Source organism: Myodes glareolus, chromosome 21 (assembly GCF_982192425.1).
Source record: "Myodes glareolus chromosome 21, mMyoGla1.1, whole genome shotgun sequence".
NCBI classification, from domain to species: Eukaryota; Metazoa; Chordata; class Mammalia; order Rodentia; family Cricetidae; genus Myodes; species Myodes glareolus.
The window spans coordinates 45,637,920-45,655,085 of record NC_142046.1 but is presented as its reverse complement, the minus strand read 5'-3'; the positions used below and the strand labels follow the sequence as shown (position 1 = coordinate 45,655,085).

At 41.4% G+C, this 17,166-nt stretch overlaps 1 protein-coding gene across 2 annotated transcripts in view; it reads left to right on the top strand.

Annotated features, from left to right (window-relative positions):
* Positions 1-15,395, top strand: part of Fign (fidgetin, microtubule severing factor) — a 117,996-nt gene extending 102,601 nt beyond the window's left edge. For both annotated transcript variants that reach the window (XM_048426031.3, XM_048426030.3), the window contains one exon: positions 11,109-15,395. In XM_048426031.3, the coding sequence (XP_048281988.1) occupies positions 11,117-13,363 (2,247 nt within the window). In that variant the 5' untranslated portion in view covers positions 11,109-11,116 and the 3' untranslated portion in view covers positions 13,364-15,395. The remainder of the gene's footprint in view (positions 1-11,108) is intronic.
* Positions 15,396-17,166: the final 1,771 nt, after the last annotated feature.

The window sequence follows — 17,166 nt, the reverse complement described above, 5'->3', positions numbered from 1 at the left end:
TTAAAAGTCTGCTAGAAAGTGTTTCAGGGTGAGAAATAATCAATTGTAAGTCTAAGAAATCATAGGTTCCTTTCGGGATGAAAGCAGTTATTAAAATCTTTTTTCACTTCTTTTTCTTTCCTCCCATTTCTCCTTGTTTTTTCAAAACAACACACACACACACACACACACACACACACACCTGTATTTGACTTTCTGTGAAGCTTATATGTCTCAGTTTATAGTTTTGTGGATGCTGGCTTTGCTGTTGCTTAGGGAATTTGTGTGAACATAATAACAACAATTTTAAAAAGAAGTAACGGGATTTGGAGGCATTGCCCGACTTAATTCTTTTAACACAAGCAGCCACAACTGGCACCAATTAAAAGTTCCAATATTATCTTGACATGATTGTGTGTGGGAGTGTATGTGTGTGCAACACCCATGTGTGTGCAGTTGCCTGTGTGTGCACATACAGAGGCTAGAGGTTGACATTGAGTATCTTATCTTGCTCGCTGTCCCTCCTGCTCTTAGCAGTTTCCAGTAGCTTAGCTGTTGGGCATTTGCTTCCTCCAGGATGGGACACACCTCTTGCTTTGAAGACCCTGCCCCCTCTCCTGCTACTGTCTCCTCGTGCACCATTCCATACCTTCCCCCGTTGAATATGCCGATGGCACTAATGGTTTGGCCTTTCATTCGCACTGCACTTCTTTACCTAGAGCTCAGAGCACCCCAAAGGCGGGTGGAGCTCCTGTGTTATCAGTTCTTTGTGGAATAGGGCGGTGTGTGAAGAATATAAAGGTAATGAAACCCCACCCGGCTCCTGTGAAGAACTCGTGCCTTGAGCTCCTGGCATATAGCAGTGTGTTCTAAAGCAGTTTGTCTTCATGCGTCCTCTCATATGGAAAATAACAATGCACAGCCTAACAGAATTCATTTTGTATGTGGCTTTTCCTACTGCTTTCATCAAAGTCATTGTCTTCAGGCTGGATTAAATTATACAGAGGTCCCCAGAGTGAAGGACACTGAATTCATGCACTGTATCACCCAGCCCTCACTATAGAGAATTTTTTCCAATGTCCAAGACACTATTCTTTACTACATTAAAAATTAATGTACAGATTGCCAAAAAGGAGAAAATTGCATAAATAACCTAAACGAATTATTTGTATGTGTGTGGTTTCAGGATTTCAAATCACCTAAAGAGTTTTTAAGGAAAATAGTTGAAAGGCTTTCGTTTAATATATAAATTAATTCTTACTCCTTGTTGAATGAGAGAACTCTCAGGCTAAATAGGCAACCTTCTTGTTTGTTCTACGGAAAGTATCTCTTGAAAAGAAGATTGTGAAGGAATACAGAAAAGAATATGGATGGAAACCCCATCTTTTGCAAAATCATGGAGTATGTGCAGATTCTAAATTTGTCGATTGAGCTTAGTCAACTTGCTATGGTGACCATGAATGGAATTCAATTTAAATATAATTAAGTTAGAGGTTGGGAAGCTGGCTCAGTGGTTAAGAGCACGCGCTGCTCTCCCACAAGACCTGGATTCAATTCTCAGCACCAGCGTGGTGACTCACAACAGTCTGTGATCTAGTTCCGGGGATGTGACATCACTTTTTGCCCTTTTTGTGTACCAGGCACATGTGTGGTGCACAGACATACAATCAGGCAAAACACCCACACAAATAAAATACACTTAAAATAAATAAGTATAACAAAGTCAAGCATTGGGGTTAGATGTTTCTAATAAAGGCTTCATGGGCAAGTAAATGTTTACAGTTAACTATATGTGCACAGCGGTTACCATGACAGTTAAGAATCATGAATGAGGAAGTAAGCAGAAAGCTAATAAGATGGCACCAAGCCTAGATTGTGTCACTAACAGTGCAAATGCCTGTCATATGGTTGTATGGCATTTTCCAAATCAGCCTTAATAACCTCAGTCTCGGAACAGTGGGAATTTGAATCACCAAAATTCATTTTCAAAGGCAAGATTCAAACCCTTTAAAAATATGTTATACTTTGAGTATTTGTATTGCTTATTCTAGGCTGGATGCCTTGAAGATAGCATGGGGGGGTCTCTGGTTGTGTTAACCCCGTTTACTCCTGCATGCTCCAGCTCACCTGTTCTTTACACAGAAGAGGATTGATTCTGCAGAACAAGAAGAGTGCCCGGTTGTGACACAGAACATACATATTCATTAGCTCCAGAAGTCCCTATGGGCAGATGTGGTGTGTCCTGATGATCTTCCTATGACAAACAGAAATGGAGGAAGGGTGGATAGCCTTAATGGATTGAAAAACATACATGGGGGAAGAGACAGCGTGAGAAATGAGGGACTGTAAGGTAACAACTTTAAAGGTTAACAGCAAGGCACTGTTGTGACTGATTATAAATTGCCTAAAATCCAGAGGTTGCATAACCGTGCAACACTTGCCTTGATGTGCAGAAGCCAACCCTCTCTTCTCGGGCTCTTTCTCAGGTGTGGGTGGATGGCAGCTGGCATGAGCTGCTCAGGGGACAAAGTCCTTTTGTATCCTCAACCATACGTGAACACGCGGTCATTTCACATTCTGAATTACTCTAGGTTGTACAGAGAGTGTAGCCCTGGTCTATACTTTTTAAAAGATTATTATTATTATGAACTTTGTTATAATCCAAAAACATTTTTTTTAACCATCCCTCATCCTTGAACACAAAAAGATGTCAAATTTGTAGTTTTAAGCTTCATGCATCCTCTGTGAGTATTCAGTTATAAAGTTTGATTGAAGTGAGGGGAATCTTAGGGACTCCTCCCCCCAGGAATAAAAGATGTGTTTGTTTGAATTATAATCACGATTTCTTGAGGTGCTTTAAATCTTATGGTGTGTATCCTAATCATATATTAAACACAAACTCTAAGGTCTCAAGATATCATTCTTTGGTATACTTTTCTTTATATAAGTTTTTGCTTTTATTCTTGTACATAGAGTGAATCTTTTAAATTTTTATTTATTGTTGCTCCGAGGGACCCTCATACAGTTCTGACTGTACCATTCTGGCTGTCCTGGAACTCAATATGTAGGCAAGGCTGGCGCCAACTCGCAATGTTCCTCTTGTCTCCTCCTCCCAAGTTCCATATTAAAAATAATGACCAATTAGTCCCATACATGGTGAGTTTCATCCTCAGATTGCAGTATCGGCAAATAGTCACTGTTTCATTTGGTCGGGTTCTTATGAGTAAACATTTTCTTTCTCTAGCTAGAATTTAATGTGTTCCAGGGACTTTGGTTCAAATCATAAGTTATCTACAAGCTAAATTTAAGGACAAGATATATGCAATCCTCATTCAAATTATTATGCCCATAATGAACACAAGCGCTTAATAAACCCGAAATAATGACCAGTGAAACAAGCTCCATCACCTCCACACGATCTGTCTCTTTGGGGGTGTCCTAACCTCTTGAAAGTTGTACTGAGGTTGATGTAGTTCACGATTAAATCTTGTATTGCCCTGTGATGTCAGTGTCCATAGCATGTTAAAGGGAGACTATTAAGAATGATGGAGGTGGACTTAGCGAAAATAGTGAGAAATAATATCGGAGAATTAAAGCAATGGGAAAACTGAGTTTGAAATCACAGACCAGCTTTCTTACCACGCCATTATCCACCACTCCACACCGCTGTCCTAATGACACCATCAAGACAAACATCATCAATTCATTTTCTGGTGCTCTCATTAACAGGGCAAAAATACTTTCTAATTAAAATGTAGTATTTGGAACTTTTTTCCTCCCAAAAGGTCTACATTAAAAAAAAAAAAAGTTTTGAACTACAAATCAATTGCTGCTTTTCAAGAAATCCACTTTATTGAAAACAAAATTAGAGCTTTTGAAGCTCTTAAAGGGGTATGAGCCCCCCAGCCCTTAACCTATCTATGGGTTAGGTACTGGGAAACTGATAGAGGAAAGGGGTATTGTGTCCAGAGAGGAAGCTGTTTACCAGATTTAGCATACCACTGCCAGAAAGAGGCGAAGTGTCCCATCTTTTCACTAGTCTTAAATGAGAACTATGGAGACCAGGTGGTTTGTTTGTTTGTTTGTTGAATACTGTGAAGGTAGCGGTAGCTGCGTATTAAAATCCTGTGCTGGAGAAACTAAACTCAAGATTGCAAACTGTTTATTGTCCTTCCTGCCAGAGGGTGAAGTAGGCAAATTAGATTGAATTAGTCAGAAATACCTTCAGTAACCTCTAAAAGGACTCTCACATACCAAGATGGTGGGATTGGGAAGTGTTTTAAGAAGATTGCAGATTGGAATTTTGAGGCGTGAAAGTGACGTGAAGAGAAAAGTTATTTGACAGTATTAGTACATAGTATCTGAGACTACAGACTAAAACCAGTCATTGGTCGTAAACCTTTTTACCCCTTAAATTGAGACAAAAAATAACATTAAAAACAAAGAAAACTACATGAAAGCCACTAGTTTATTTTTTAAGAGAGAGTCTCACCACATAGCTCCGGATAGACTGGACTGGTCATTCTCTTGCTTTGGCTTTCCACGTACTGGCATTACAGACCCGTACCTCTTCACCCAGCCAGCAGTTTGAATTCTGACACCTTTTTGATTATGGTGATCTAACACCTTGTTTTGCTGAGTATGAAAGAAGTTTTATACCTTTCTTGTAACAACATTCACACTGGAAATTTTCCTTTTCAGTGGCTGTCTTGAATTAAAAAGAAAGGAAGAAAAGGAAGGAAGAAAGATAGGAAGGACGGAAGGAGGGAGGGAGGAAGAGAGAGGAAGAAAGGGAAGGAAGAAAGGAAGGAAGGAAGGAAGGAAGGAAGGAAGGAAGGAAGGAAGGAAGGAAGGAAGGAAGGAAGGAAGAAAGGATAGAATAGTTTTACTTTTTTTTTTTTTTTTTGGTCCTGTATTTTGTGTTTAATATACCTGTGGCATTTTCAAAATAAAAGAGACAAACAATGTTTGTTGTTTGTGTGGCTCACACTTGGGAAATATTTTTACAAAACATTCTTTCTGTCGGTCGTCTTGCAACCTAGTAAGGGGCTGGCATTAGCCTGTTTTTACAGCAAAGTCGAGCATAATGAGCTCACGCCACTTAGCCAAAGATGAGAATAAGGAAAGTTGGATAACATTCTGAACTTCCTTTAAAAAATGGAATACCTCTCTCTCTCTCTCTCTCTCTCTCTCTCTCTCTCTCTGTGTGTGTGTGTGTGTGTGTGTGTGTGTACACATACATGCATGCATACCACGGTGCATGTGGACACTGAAGACAACGTTATGCAGTGAGCTCTTTCCTTCCACCTATACTTGGGCATCAGGCTTGAATTCAGGCTGTCATGCTTGTGCAAGCTCCGTTTTAGGCTGAGCCATGTTGCTGACCCTGGAACTTCGTTGTTATACATAATAGTCTCCAAACCTACAGAACACCCAGTAAATGAACCCCCAAACTGGAAGGGGGCATTCTTGTTTGGACGAGGCCATTGTAAAAATAAACAAGAGTCTAATCTTAAGGGATTTTAAGGAAATTATTTCATGAAATTAAGAGTAAACAAAGCAGAAATTCCCCTCATTTAACTTCCTCACAGAGCTCCGAGTCTTTTTATAGAGAAAGTTCTCAATTTGTTTACTAAGTAAGTTTGAGGACATCTGTATGGCAGCCATACTGTAAATGACTGGTTTTCCAGTGTGTTTGTTGGAACTAAGTAGAGACAAAATTCACTGAGCTTTTCCTCCACCCTTCCTTAACTCTTACATTGCCTTTTAAGTCCAGCAAACCTTAGGAAATGGAGTGGCGAGTTTTGCCGATCCAAGGGGTCATGCTGGTCTCCTGTCTGCTCAAGATGAGTGGACAAAGGGAGAGAGCTTCAGAATACGACCAAACATTTTACCAGCACCTTGCTCCCTTGAAGAAAAGCAATGGGTAAATATTGCAGGGAGCCAGTGTCTGGAGCCAGAGGGGTTTGCAGCCCCTCCTTCTGAAAGTTCTTTTCTGCTAAAGTTGTATTTGGGGCCAATGAATCTTGAAAGTTCTATGTACTTGTTCTGCCATTCCCAACGTAAGGGGTGATGAATTTGCTGCATTAACAGACCGTGGAAACTCTAAGCCCTTGTAATTACTTTGCTCTGTTTATCCCAACAACGATTGCTTTCTACAAAGAATCTTGATAAATATTATATTAAGATTCTTAAGTACTTTTTAAAAAAATAATGAAAAGGTCATCGGTACAGTTACCCACAGAACATTATGAACATGTGGTCACATGAGCACTGCTGCGCAGGTACCCAAGCGCAAGCCTGCTACACTACAGTGTTTGCCTGGGGTCTTTACCCTTATGAGACTGAAGAAAGCAGTCCTTAGCAGCAGGCAGAGGGGCCCCATGGGAACACAGCTGAAACGTAAATTGTAACACCTGGAACTGTTATATCTCACAAGTATTAAGGTGAGGTGCTAAGTAAGTGGCTTCAGGTAATTCTAGAAATATATGCTAAAAATTGATTCTAGGAGACCATACCTGTTTGTCTCTAATTCCCTCCCCTTCCGATATATGATTTTCGTCACTTTTGCTATTTTTTTTCTTTAAACTTCTGAAACTGTGGCTGAACTTTAGTCATTTTGGTTGTTAAGCTTCAGAATGAACACTGTAAGGCAGAGACCAAATTCTAAAATGGTCAAGCATGCCATACACATCCCTGCTCTGTCGTATTCAAGAAAGAGAGATGCTCATTTAGATGCTCACAGTTCATCCTGTGGCAAGAATAGGAGAAACAAAGCCTCAAAGACTGGACCATCGTATCTGCCATCTATAGGTAACATTTCTGATAAACCATCAACTTAATTTTCAATAACTTCGTTAATTATTTTGAAACATAAATACATTTTGCTGTGAAATGTGCTAGCTAGGTAATAAATTACTCATATTTCCCAAAGTAAATGTTGACATTTTTGGAACAATGTTTCAATTATCTTTAAAGGCTATAGGTGTTGTTTTCCTCTATTCTATGGAGGGGGTGGGGAAGAAGTTATGTGAGCCAAGATAGCCCTCAGCCTCCCAATACTATGTTTAGAAGCATGGGCCTGACTCTTTTCTGATTTTCATTTTTCTTGTATTATGGATAATACTTCCAAACAAAAGTGGGAGTTACTCTTCTGGAAACAAGTTTCTAAAATGTAAGATAATGTCATTACCAGGACTTATTTTTTCCTATGTTCAATAGAGAAAAATCACATCAAAGCTGCTTATAAAAACGCATCTGATTGCTTGAATACCAGGTTAGGTGACAGGAGCCTTCTACTCTCACAGGTGGCAATAATGCAGTAAACCGAGGCAGGATACCTTTGTCCAAAGAACATTGGGTGCCACATTGTCCTCTACTTTAATACCCCCAGTAAACAGGGATAACACCAGCAATTGATTTGGTGCCCCCTCCATGTAATGCTGAGATTTCAGCCCTAGTGCATAGGCTCTTTATGATCACAAGGCCCCACCAGGCTCCTGAACACTGACTATTGCGGATCCCACCAATATCAGGATCTAGTCTATGTTTAAAGATTATCCTTTGCTCTCAAATAGCATTGATAATTCCAGAGCTCTCCTAGACAATCCTGTTTCCTCCAGGTGTTTAACTCAACCTTTCCTGTCTCTGGCTTGCTAGGTTATGGTTACTTAGTATGCAACCATAGGTAAACTTTTGATTGCCTCAGTAAGTATATTCAATTGATTGAGTATTCCAATAAGTTACTTTGATGGATAAGATCTTCACTTAATTTCAGATGAAACAGAAATGTTTGGAAATTCAATTAGTTTTGCCACATTTAAATCTGCACATAAATCCTCAGTTTAAGTGGGCAATCCATTTTGTTCAAACTGCATAGACTTATCTCTTACAGCAATGGTAACATATTAAAATTATGTTTGCATTTTTATAAATGATTAATTCATATGAAAACTTTATTTAAACCAAGACAGTCAGAGAAGGCCCCACTTCTTTTTTCTTTTTTAACTGTTCTCCATTTAAAGCAGTTTCACTTTTATTAAAGGTTATTTCTTTCTATCATGGTTATTAACTAACTGTGACAAATAGATCTGAACTAACTGGATGGAAGCTGAATTCTTTCATTTTGCATTCTTGCATGCACATGTGTGTATGTGTACATGCATAGGCGTGTGCTTGCCCTCTCATGTGTTGTGCTAAGTCCCATTGCCTGTGACTTCTAAATTGTTCTTGAGCTACTTTTTCATGTTTCCTCGTTATCAGTCTAATAAAATGCCCAGTCGTGGCACATGCACAACTGTTTTCACTACTCAGTGTTGTCAAGCATTTTTTTTTTAAAAGACAAAAGATCCTAATGGAAATTACTTGGAAATAATCATGGGATGGATGAATCTGTAGGCCTTTTAGTTCTACACTGCAGTCACATTTATAGTCTCTCCTTTTTGTAAAGCTTCAGATAAATCTCTTGACGCCAGAAGAGTGCAGCTACTGACGGCTTGCAATGGGTTCCTGGTGACTTGCCCTTAATAATTTCCAGTTGTGTTTAATGAAAGTATGGTTCCTGAGAAGCCGCTTCATTCAGATTGCGTCTTCCCCCCCCCCCAAGTGTGGTTTCAGTCGTTTTGTCCATTTTGTGGTGTATTTCTCTCCTCTAAGAAAGTAATGATGGAGAAGGCATAAACAATTAGGAGAATCACTTTTGTTCTCTCTGGAGCTCTGCTCACCCCTCCCTATGTCTCTGAGTGGAAGGATAAAGGTGTGCTTCTTTGGGGTTCGCAATGCTGTTTTACTGATTGGCTAGATTGTTTAAAGTATATCAGAACATATGTGAATATTTGAAGAAAAGTAAAGCGTCTGTTGCATATACAAAAGAATATGATCTTTGGTATTTTTACTTCACACACACACACACACACACACACAGAGAGAGAGAGAGAGAGAGAGAGAGAGAGAGAGAGAGAGAGAGAGGTTGATTAACTTGTGCAGCGTTCAAACTTAATTTCACTGAGTTGGTGCCGCGCAAATGAATATCTGCATGGATCCTTTTTAAGAATCCAAATGCAAATGAGTACAACTGCAGTAAACTATATTTGCAAATGAATCCTGTTGCTTTATTCATTTATTGTGTAATTACTGCAATCCTTCCCACCTTGTTTTCAGTATTTCTTAATCATTAAGTCGGAAGCATGACAGCAGTGCCAGCCCTGGCATGATTCTCTTTGACTAAAACCTTGTAAATTAACACAATTAGCACAGCATCCTCCTGCTAATTAACTTCCACTGTCTGGTGCAGTGGTTTTGCAAACAAGGAAGAGGGAGTCAGAAGGGAATCAACATGCCATTCTGTTACCAAACTGTGTGCTCTGTTCAGTTTAGCTCAGCGAGTCAACGCTGGCCATGTCAGAAGCCAGAGTCAGGCAGTGAGGAGCTGGAGTGCTTGGGGGAGGAGAACAGAGGGGAGAAGAGCTGTCAACAGTGCTGGGGGAATTCAGAAGGGAACCAAGCAATGCCACAGATGCTTCATTTAGACTAGGTCTTCTTCTTATCATGGATTCCTTGCCAGAGGGCACAAGGCGGTTTGCAAAATTCACTTTGGGTAATACAAAAGAGATTAAGGAGGGTATCTTAAAACCGCTGTAGCAGAAAAGGAAGTGTTCATTCCAAGTGAGCAGAGATTAGAGAGAAGATGAACAAGCAATGAAAAATAGGAGAACGGAGTTCCCGTACTCCTCGGTACCTAACGGCATGAAACCCTCAAGGGTACATCTTAAATGAGTCGCTTTCGGCATTGCTTGTGTAATGTGTGAACCAGGTAATTTCTAAGGCCTTTCAAAAGTTCTAAATTAAAATGACCGTCTGATTCTAATAGCTGAGTATTTTCTCTTAAATCAGAAAATACTCGTTTCAGGATTACTCCGGGGTCCCTGGCTTCAGTTAGCGGTCTGCCAGATGAGGGAATTACTCCTATGACCTCATTGCTGAGTCGTATTCTTTCCGTTTCTTCTGCCACGCATGGCTCACTATAGAAATGTAAGGAGTTAGAGTCCAGTTCTCCACTCTGATCATTGCCTTCTTGCCTGTTTTCTTTCTCTTTTTCTTATACATATATACATATATGTGTGTGTATATATATACATGTACACACACACATATATATATATGTGATATATATATATATATATATATATATATATCACTCCCCACTTGGTACCTCCCAGTCTATAAGGGGAGGAGGATTACCAGAGGAGGAGGGAGAACAACACTAGAAGCCCCACAGACAAGTGATGCTTGTTTTTTTTTTTCCAGACTCAACAACAGAACTGAGAGGCAGAAAGGAGCCAGTTGTAATTCATACCGAGTTGTAGGCTTTGTGCGATGAAAGCGTTGGAGCGCTGCCTGGGAGATTGCTTTGCTGCACTCCACGAAGCAGATTTGAAACTGTCGTGGACCACTTTAGATGAGAGTTGGATTATGAAATGACCTGCTATGTCTGTGTCATATTATTCTGTGCAGGGAGCATTATACTGTGCTAACTAGGTGTTCAGGACCAAATAAGAGAGGCATCCCAGATGCGGCCTGTCAGCTGTGTCTCATTCTTATATTGTTAAAATAGAAAACAGAAACCGATGGGGAGAACCAAATGACTAGGTGGCATACACGCTAGCCGTATTGCATGCCAGATATTAAAATGTATGTGTGTGGTATTGCAAGCGACTGTGATCGAATTCTAATTGGACAGTATTTTGTGTCTACATATACATTCTATAAGTGTGTGTGGTTAACAAGTAACTTGATGGGATTGACAGCAATAAGGCTTGCATATATATAAATATATATCTCTATCTATCTATCTATCTATCTATCTATCTATCTATGGCTTTCTACAGAGTTTTCCTTTATATTGGATTTATATTTTTATAGGGTTGATTTTTTTTTACCCTACTTTGAAAAATTTGTATTATAGAGATTACAATAGATATTAGAATCTAGGAGGATCCTTGCCCATGTCTGTATTATTAAGGGAGAGAATAGATTAATAGATAACAGTTGTAGTCAGGGAGGAAGCTTTAAGAGTTCTGATGAATGTCTAAGTAAATTTACTCTCTTCCCCCCTCCCTCCAAATACTTAGGCTTGAAGATGCAGTGGACGCCGGAGCATGCCCAGTGGCCAGAACAGCACTTTGACATCACTTCAACCACTCGGTCTCCTGCCCACAAAGTTGAAGCCTACAGAGGTCATCTGCAGCGCACCTACCAGTACGCCTGGGCAAACGATGACATATCTGCTCTGACTGCATCCAACCTTCTGAAGAAATATGCAGAGAAGTATTCTGGCATTTTGGAAGGTCCCGTGGACCGACCTGTTCTCAGCAATTATTCCGACACACCATCCGGACTCGTGAACGGTCGGAAAAATGAGAGTGAACCCTGGCAGCCTTCCTTGAATTCAGAAGCCGTTTATCCTATGAACTGTGTTCCGGATGTCATCACTGCTAGCAAAGCTGGTGTCAGTTCAGCCCTCCCTCCGGTAGATGTCTCTGCAAGTATAGGGAGCTCCCCTGGGGTGGCCAGCAACCTGACAGAACCAAGTTACTCAAGTAGTACCTGTGGAAGCCACACAGTACCTAGTCTTCATGCAGGGCTCCCCTCTCAGGAATACGCTCCAGGATACAACGGATCATATTTGCATTCTACGTACAGCAGCCAGCCCACCCCTGCACTTCCTTCGCCTCATCCGTCCCCACTTCATAGCTCTGGGCTCCTGCAGCCACCGCCCCCTCCTCCTCCCCCACCAGCCCTGGTCCCAGGCTACAATGGGACTTCCAATCTCTCCAGCTACAGCTATCCCTCTGCTAGCTACCCTCCTCAGACTGCCGTGGGCTCTGGGTACAGCCCTGGTGGAGCGCCCCCGCCTCCTTCTGCATACCTGCCTTCAGGAATTCCTGCTCCGACCCCTCTGCCCCCCACTACCGTTCCTGGCTACACCTACCAGGGTCATGGTTTGACGCCCATCGCTCCCTCCACTCTGGCCAACAGCTCGGCAAGTTCTCTCAAAAGGAAAGCTTTCTACATGGCAGGGCAAGGAGATGTGGACTCCAGTTACGGAAACTACAGCTATGGCCAACAGAGATCGACACAGAGTCCGATGTACCGAATGCCCGACAACAGCATTTCAAACGCGAATCGGGGGAATGGCTTTGACAGAAATGCTGAAACATCATCCTTAGCATTTAAGCCAACAAAGCAACTGATGTCCTCTGAACAGCAAAGGAAATTCAGCAGTCAGTCCAGTAGGGCTCTGACCCCTCCTTCCTACAGTACTGCTAAAAATTCCCTGGGATCAAGATCCAGTGAATCCTTTGGGAAGTACACGTCGCCAGTCATGAGTGAGCACGGGGAAGACCCTAGGCAGCTCCTCGCTCATCCAATGCAAGGTCCGGGACTCCGTGCAGCTACCTCATCAAACCACTCTGTGGACGAGCAACTGAAGAACACTGACACGCACCTCATTGACCTAGTCACCAATGAGATCATCACCCAAGGACCTCCCGTGGACTGGAGCGACATTGCTGGTCTTGACCTGGTGAAGGCTGTCATTAAGGAGGAGGTTCTGTGGCCAGTGTTGAGGTCCGATGCGTTCAGCGGGCTGACGGCCTTGCCAAGGAGCGTCCTTCTCTTTGGACCTCGGGGAACAGGCAAAACGCTCTTGGGCAGATGCATAGCTAGTCAGCTGGGGGCCACCTTTTTCAAAATTGCTGGCTCCGGACTAGTTGCGAAGTGGTTAGGCGAAGCGGAGAAAATCATCCATGCCTCTTTTCTCGTGGCCCGGTGTCGCCAGCCCTCGGTGATTTTTGTTAGTGACATTGACATGCTTCTCTCCTCTCAAGTGAGCGAGGAGCACAGTCCAGTCAGTCGGATGAGAACCGAGTTTCTGATGCAGCTGGACACTGTGCTGACTTCGGCTGAGGACCAAATCGTAGTCATTTGTGCCACCAGTAAACCCGAAGAAATAGATGAATCTCTTCGCAGGTACTTCATGAAAAGACTTTTAATCCCACTTCCTGACAGCACAGGGAGGCACCAGATAATAGTACAACTGCTCTCACAGCACAATTACTGTCTCAATGACAAGGAGTTTGCACTGCTCGTCCAGCGTACGGAAGGCTTTTCTGGACTCGACGTGGCCCATTTGTGTCAGGAAGCAGCAGTGGGCCCTCTCCATGCAATTCCAGCCACAGACCTTTCGGCCATTATGCCCAGCCAGTTGAGGCCCGTTACGTATCAAGACTTTGAAAATGCTTTCTGCAAGATTCAGCCCAGCATAACTCAGAAAGAGCTTGATATGTATGTTGAATGGAACAAAATGTTTGGTTGCAGTCAGTGATTCAGTCTTGAAAAGTTAAAAACAAAACAAAACAAAACAAACAAACAACAAAATGTAATGAATGTTGGCACACACACATAAAACCTGCTACATAGGGAATAGAGCCCCTTTCCAGTAGTGTTTCGATTGCAGAGGGTACTGGGGAACACGACGGTTGCGCTGCATCTGTAGAGGCAGGGTAGCTTTGGAGGAGACACGCATCAGATGAGAGCCTCTGATTGGAAAGCCCCAGATGACAGAAAGCATATCCATGTGGATGCTCGGATCGGTTCCAGCGAGACAACACTCACCGCAACGCAAGGTGCAAGTGTGTTGATTTCAGACGGACATGAACCTCGTGTGTTGATTCCATTCTGCTGTTCTCGAGATTTAGTTGCTGTCAAGTGCCTGGAGCGGTGCTTTATTTTTTTCGTTTGCCTCACAATTACATTGGTGGCATGTGCTAATATAAAGAGCTTTAACTTCAAACATTATTGGACTAAAGAGATGAACGGTCGTGTTACAACAGACAACCAGATTTTTTTGCCATTTTAAGAGCAACAGTATTCCTCAATCCTGTCTGTTCTGCAGTGTTAAGCTAAGAACAGGTAACACAGGGTAACGGTAATCTGGACCTTAATTTCTGCAGTTCATTTCTTTTAATGTTCTTGTCTGCAAAAACTCAGGAAAGTGATTGTGATTTGTCCAGTACCTCAAAGGAATGTGTTAAAAGCACTATGTACTGCTGAGAGTAATAGGCTAGGCTTCGATGTTACTTTATATTAAAATGTATGTTTACCTCAACAATTGGAGAATAGCAAGGAAAATTACTTTGAATGTATCCGGAAAAATTACTGAAGTGTGATACAACTGAATATTTACCATGGAAAGTAGAAACGGAAGGTTGTTTTTTTTTTTTAAGTTCTCTTACAAAATATGGGGAATTAACCAGAGCAGAACAATTACTGAAGAGTTTTTAATACATTGCTCTCCTTGGTGATTAGGTGAAAATGTTCATAAACATTACACTGGCTCATTGAAGGCTTATGTATTCAGTTCGTGTTGGTGTTTAGAGCAGTCAGCCGCAGACCTATCTAGGACCTTGGAAATGACAGAATCTAGAAACTGTAACTGCCTTTTCCTGCCATGGGAGAGGTGGGGGAGGTGGTGGAGGTTTTATTTTGGAAGCTCTCCTTCTCTCTCTCTTACACTGCTGGGAATGGGTGTCGTCATTCTAGTCACTGAGAGTTTCTAGGCTTGCCGGGCTGTGTCACAGAATGCAGAGGGTAGAACCAAATCAAACACACAAATTAAGAAGAAAAAAAAAAAGAGCCACCAACTCTACGACTCCACAGAGAACCTCTCCATGTCCCCCGCCCTCATCCCTCATCTTGACTTCAGTCTTCACAGTGCATGTTGGCTTCTCATCTTGAAACCCCCGGCTGTAGTTCTCCCACGTTCATTTCTACCTCTGTTTCTTTACGTTTCTTTGGGAAAGTCCAGTAAGAAGTTAGACATGGACATGTCGACCACAGTAGAGCTTGCCGAAGGTGGGACTTTTCTGTTTTGTCCTGTTGTTGTGTTGTACTTTCTTCCATCTTTTTTTTTTCTTTTTGCCATAATCTAGTTTCCCAAAGCACTAGTCTTTAATGCCTTCTTTCACTGCTGAACACTACCGCATGGCATCTGTGGCGTTTCGCTCCATCCCCACCTCTGCTCCTGCCTCCCACCAGGTTGTCCTTTGTCTCCTGTAATGTGTTGTGTGCAAGTTTTCATGGGAAGTTGGCTGATGTTCACCAATGCCTCTCACGATCACAGCGCAGGACAGAGCTTTCTCCGGCACTCCCTGTGCCGAAGCAGAACAGCCAAGCATTTTGAATGTATTTTCCTGGGTTTTGCCCCATCCTTTTTTTTTTTTTTCCTTTTTGTTCGTTTTTTGTTTTGTTTTAAATAGAGATGCAGTAACTGTTGCAAAGCACTGGCATTTTGTGTATTCAATAAGTGATGTAATTTTAAGGTAATTTTAAATAAATTCAATGGCAGCCCCATGAAAGGCCTTTCTGTTATTTTTTTCCTTTCAAAAAAAAGTTTTTTTTTTCCTAGCTCATCTGTAAGCCATTTCTCTGAAACATTAACACAGAGAAAGTGAATGAGAACATCATGGTATTTCAAAATTTTATCATGTCTGATTAGTAATCCCCCTCTTTACTGTTTCATGTTGCTAAAACTGAGCAAATGAACTAGAATTTAATCTACTCTGAAAGTCTATCAATGAACACTGTTCTTAAATATAAATATTCCATATCTTAAAAGCAGTGCCTTTCATTAAGGATAAAAAATGATAATAAGTCTAAGATGCTTCTGCTTTTCACAAATGAGTAAATGATAGAGTCCTATTCTGGATCTCCCCTGAGCACTACCCATGCTAAGGAGATTGTAATATCCACTGACTCGTGGGCCCATATTGATCTCAATCACAAGTTAGCTTTCCTGCACAGCGCTGATCTCTCTTCTGTTTTTAAGACTTCACATCTCATTTCCACCAATAGGCTGTGTTCGCTAAAACACATCTGGCAAGCTGTGACAAACCCAGTCTCTTCTTTAGTCAAGTTTCAAGAATCCAGTATCAACCCACATTTTGTGGTGTGTGGTTTGCGAGACTTAATGCCAAATACATGAGGTGACAATTGTGCTTTGTTCTCACAACGGTGATAATGAACAGAAGCCATACATGTTGGCTTTCTGCTTTAAGTGGCTTTAAATTTGTTTGAGATGTGAATGACTTAAGGTTAGTTTGAGATATAAATGGTCTGAGATACATATATTTAGCAGAAGCTGAAATTACATATGATTTCCACTTAGCCGAGGCAGGTCTAGGATTATGTTAGCGGACTGGGAAAGTTGAAGACATGAAAGTCTCACCGCCTATTCTTGTTTTTAATTCCCTGTGACATTGTTATAAACACTTCCCATGGACTAGTCTAATCAGGACCCCTTTTCTGGCCATTTAAGAGTTTGGGGTAGAACAAGTTCCAGATCTTCAGAAGTGTACTTGTACATTGAGTCCTAGGACAGCTGAGTAAATGCTCTTCCTACTCTTGGCCTCTCTTGAAATGTTTAGAACTTGGAGGAGGCTCCTAATGAATGTGAGGTAATGAACCAGTCAATTCGTTCCTATCCAGGGAGGAGATCCAAACAGCCTTCTTTACAACCCTTAATTCCCTTCCTCACAACTGTAATAACATTTCCAACAGGGATGAGAAGGAAAAGAGAAAAACTACATCAGTAGAAAGATCAGTAGAATTTCATGAGGTAGTTCATAGAGACTTTAGATGGGACACGAGTGAAAATCCTTCACACTGGCGGCTTGCTTCTGTCCAAAATATTTAGAACATTAGTGACAATATGTAGAACTCTGCTGACTGGGCTGGTCAATGAAATGTGAAGGCAGTATATGTTAAAGCTATTTACTTTCACACAGAATGTTTATCTATTAGTCAGTTTGCATTCTACTCAAATGCAGATAGACGGGTATAATGTTTTCTTGTGCATTTGAAGCCTATCAAGGAGAAAATAAACCATTCCACTGAAATACATAGGCCAAACACCATCTGGACAACTGATAAAAGCTATCCAGAGGCTATACTAAATGTTAGGTCAATTTACATGGGTTGCTGAGTACTTGGCTATGCAGTTTTGAAAAGAATACAGCCCCCAAAAAGTCCAAATTAATTCTTGCAATAGGTCATTGTAAATTTAAATATATCTCTGAGTTGGAAAAGATGTTTTGGAGGCATTTAGAATCTCTTTCTCTGAAAATATAT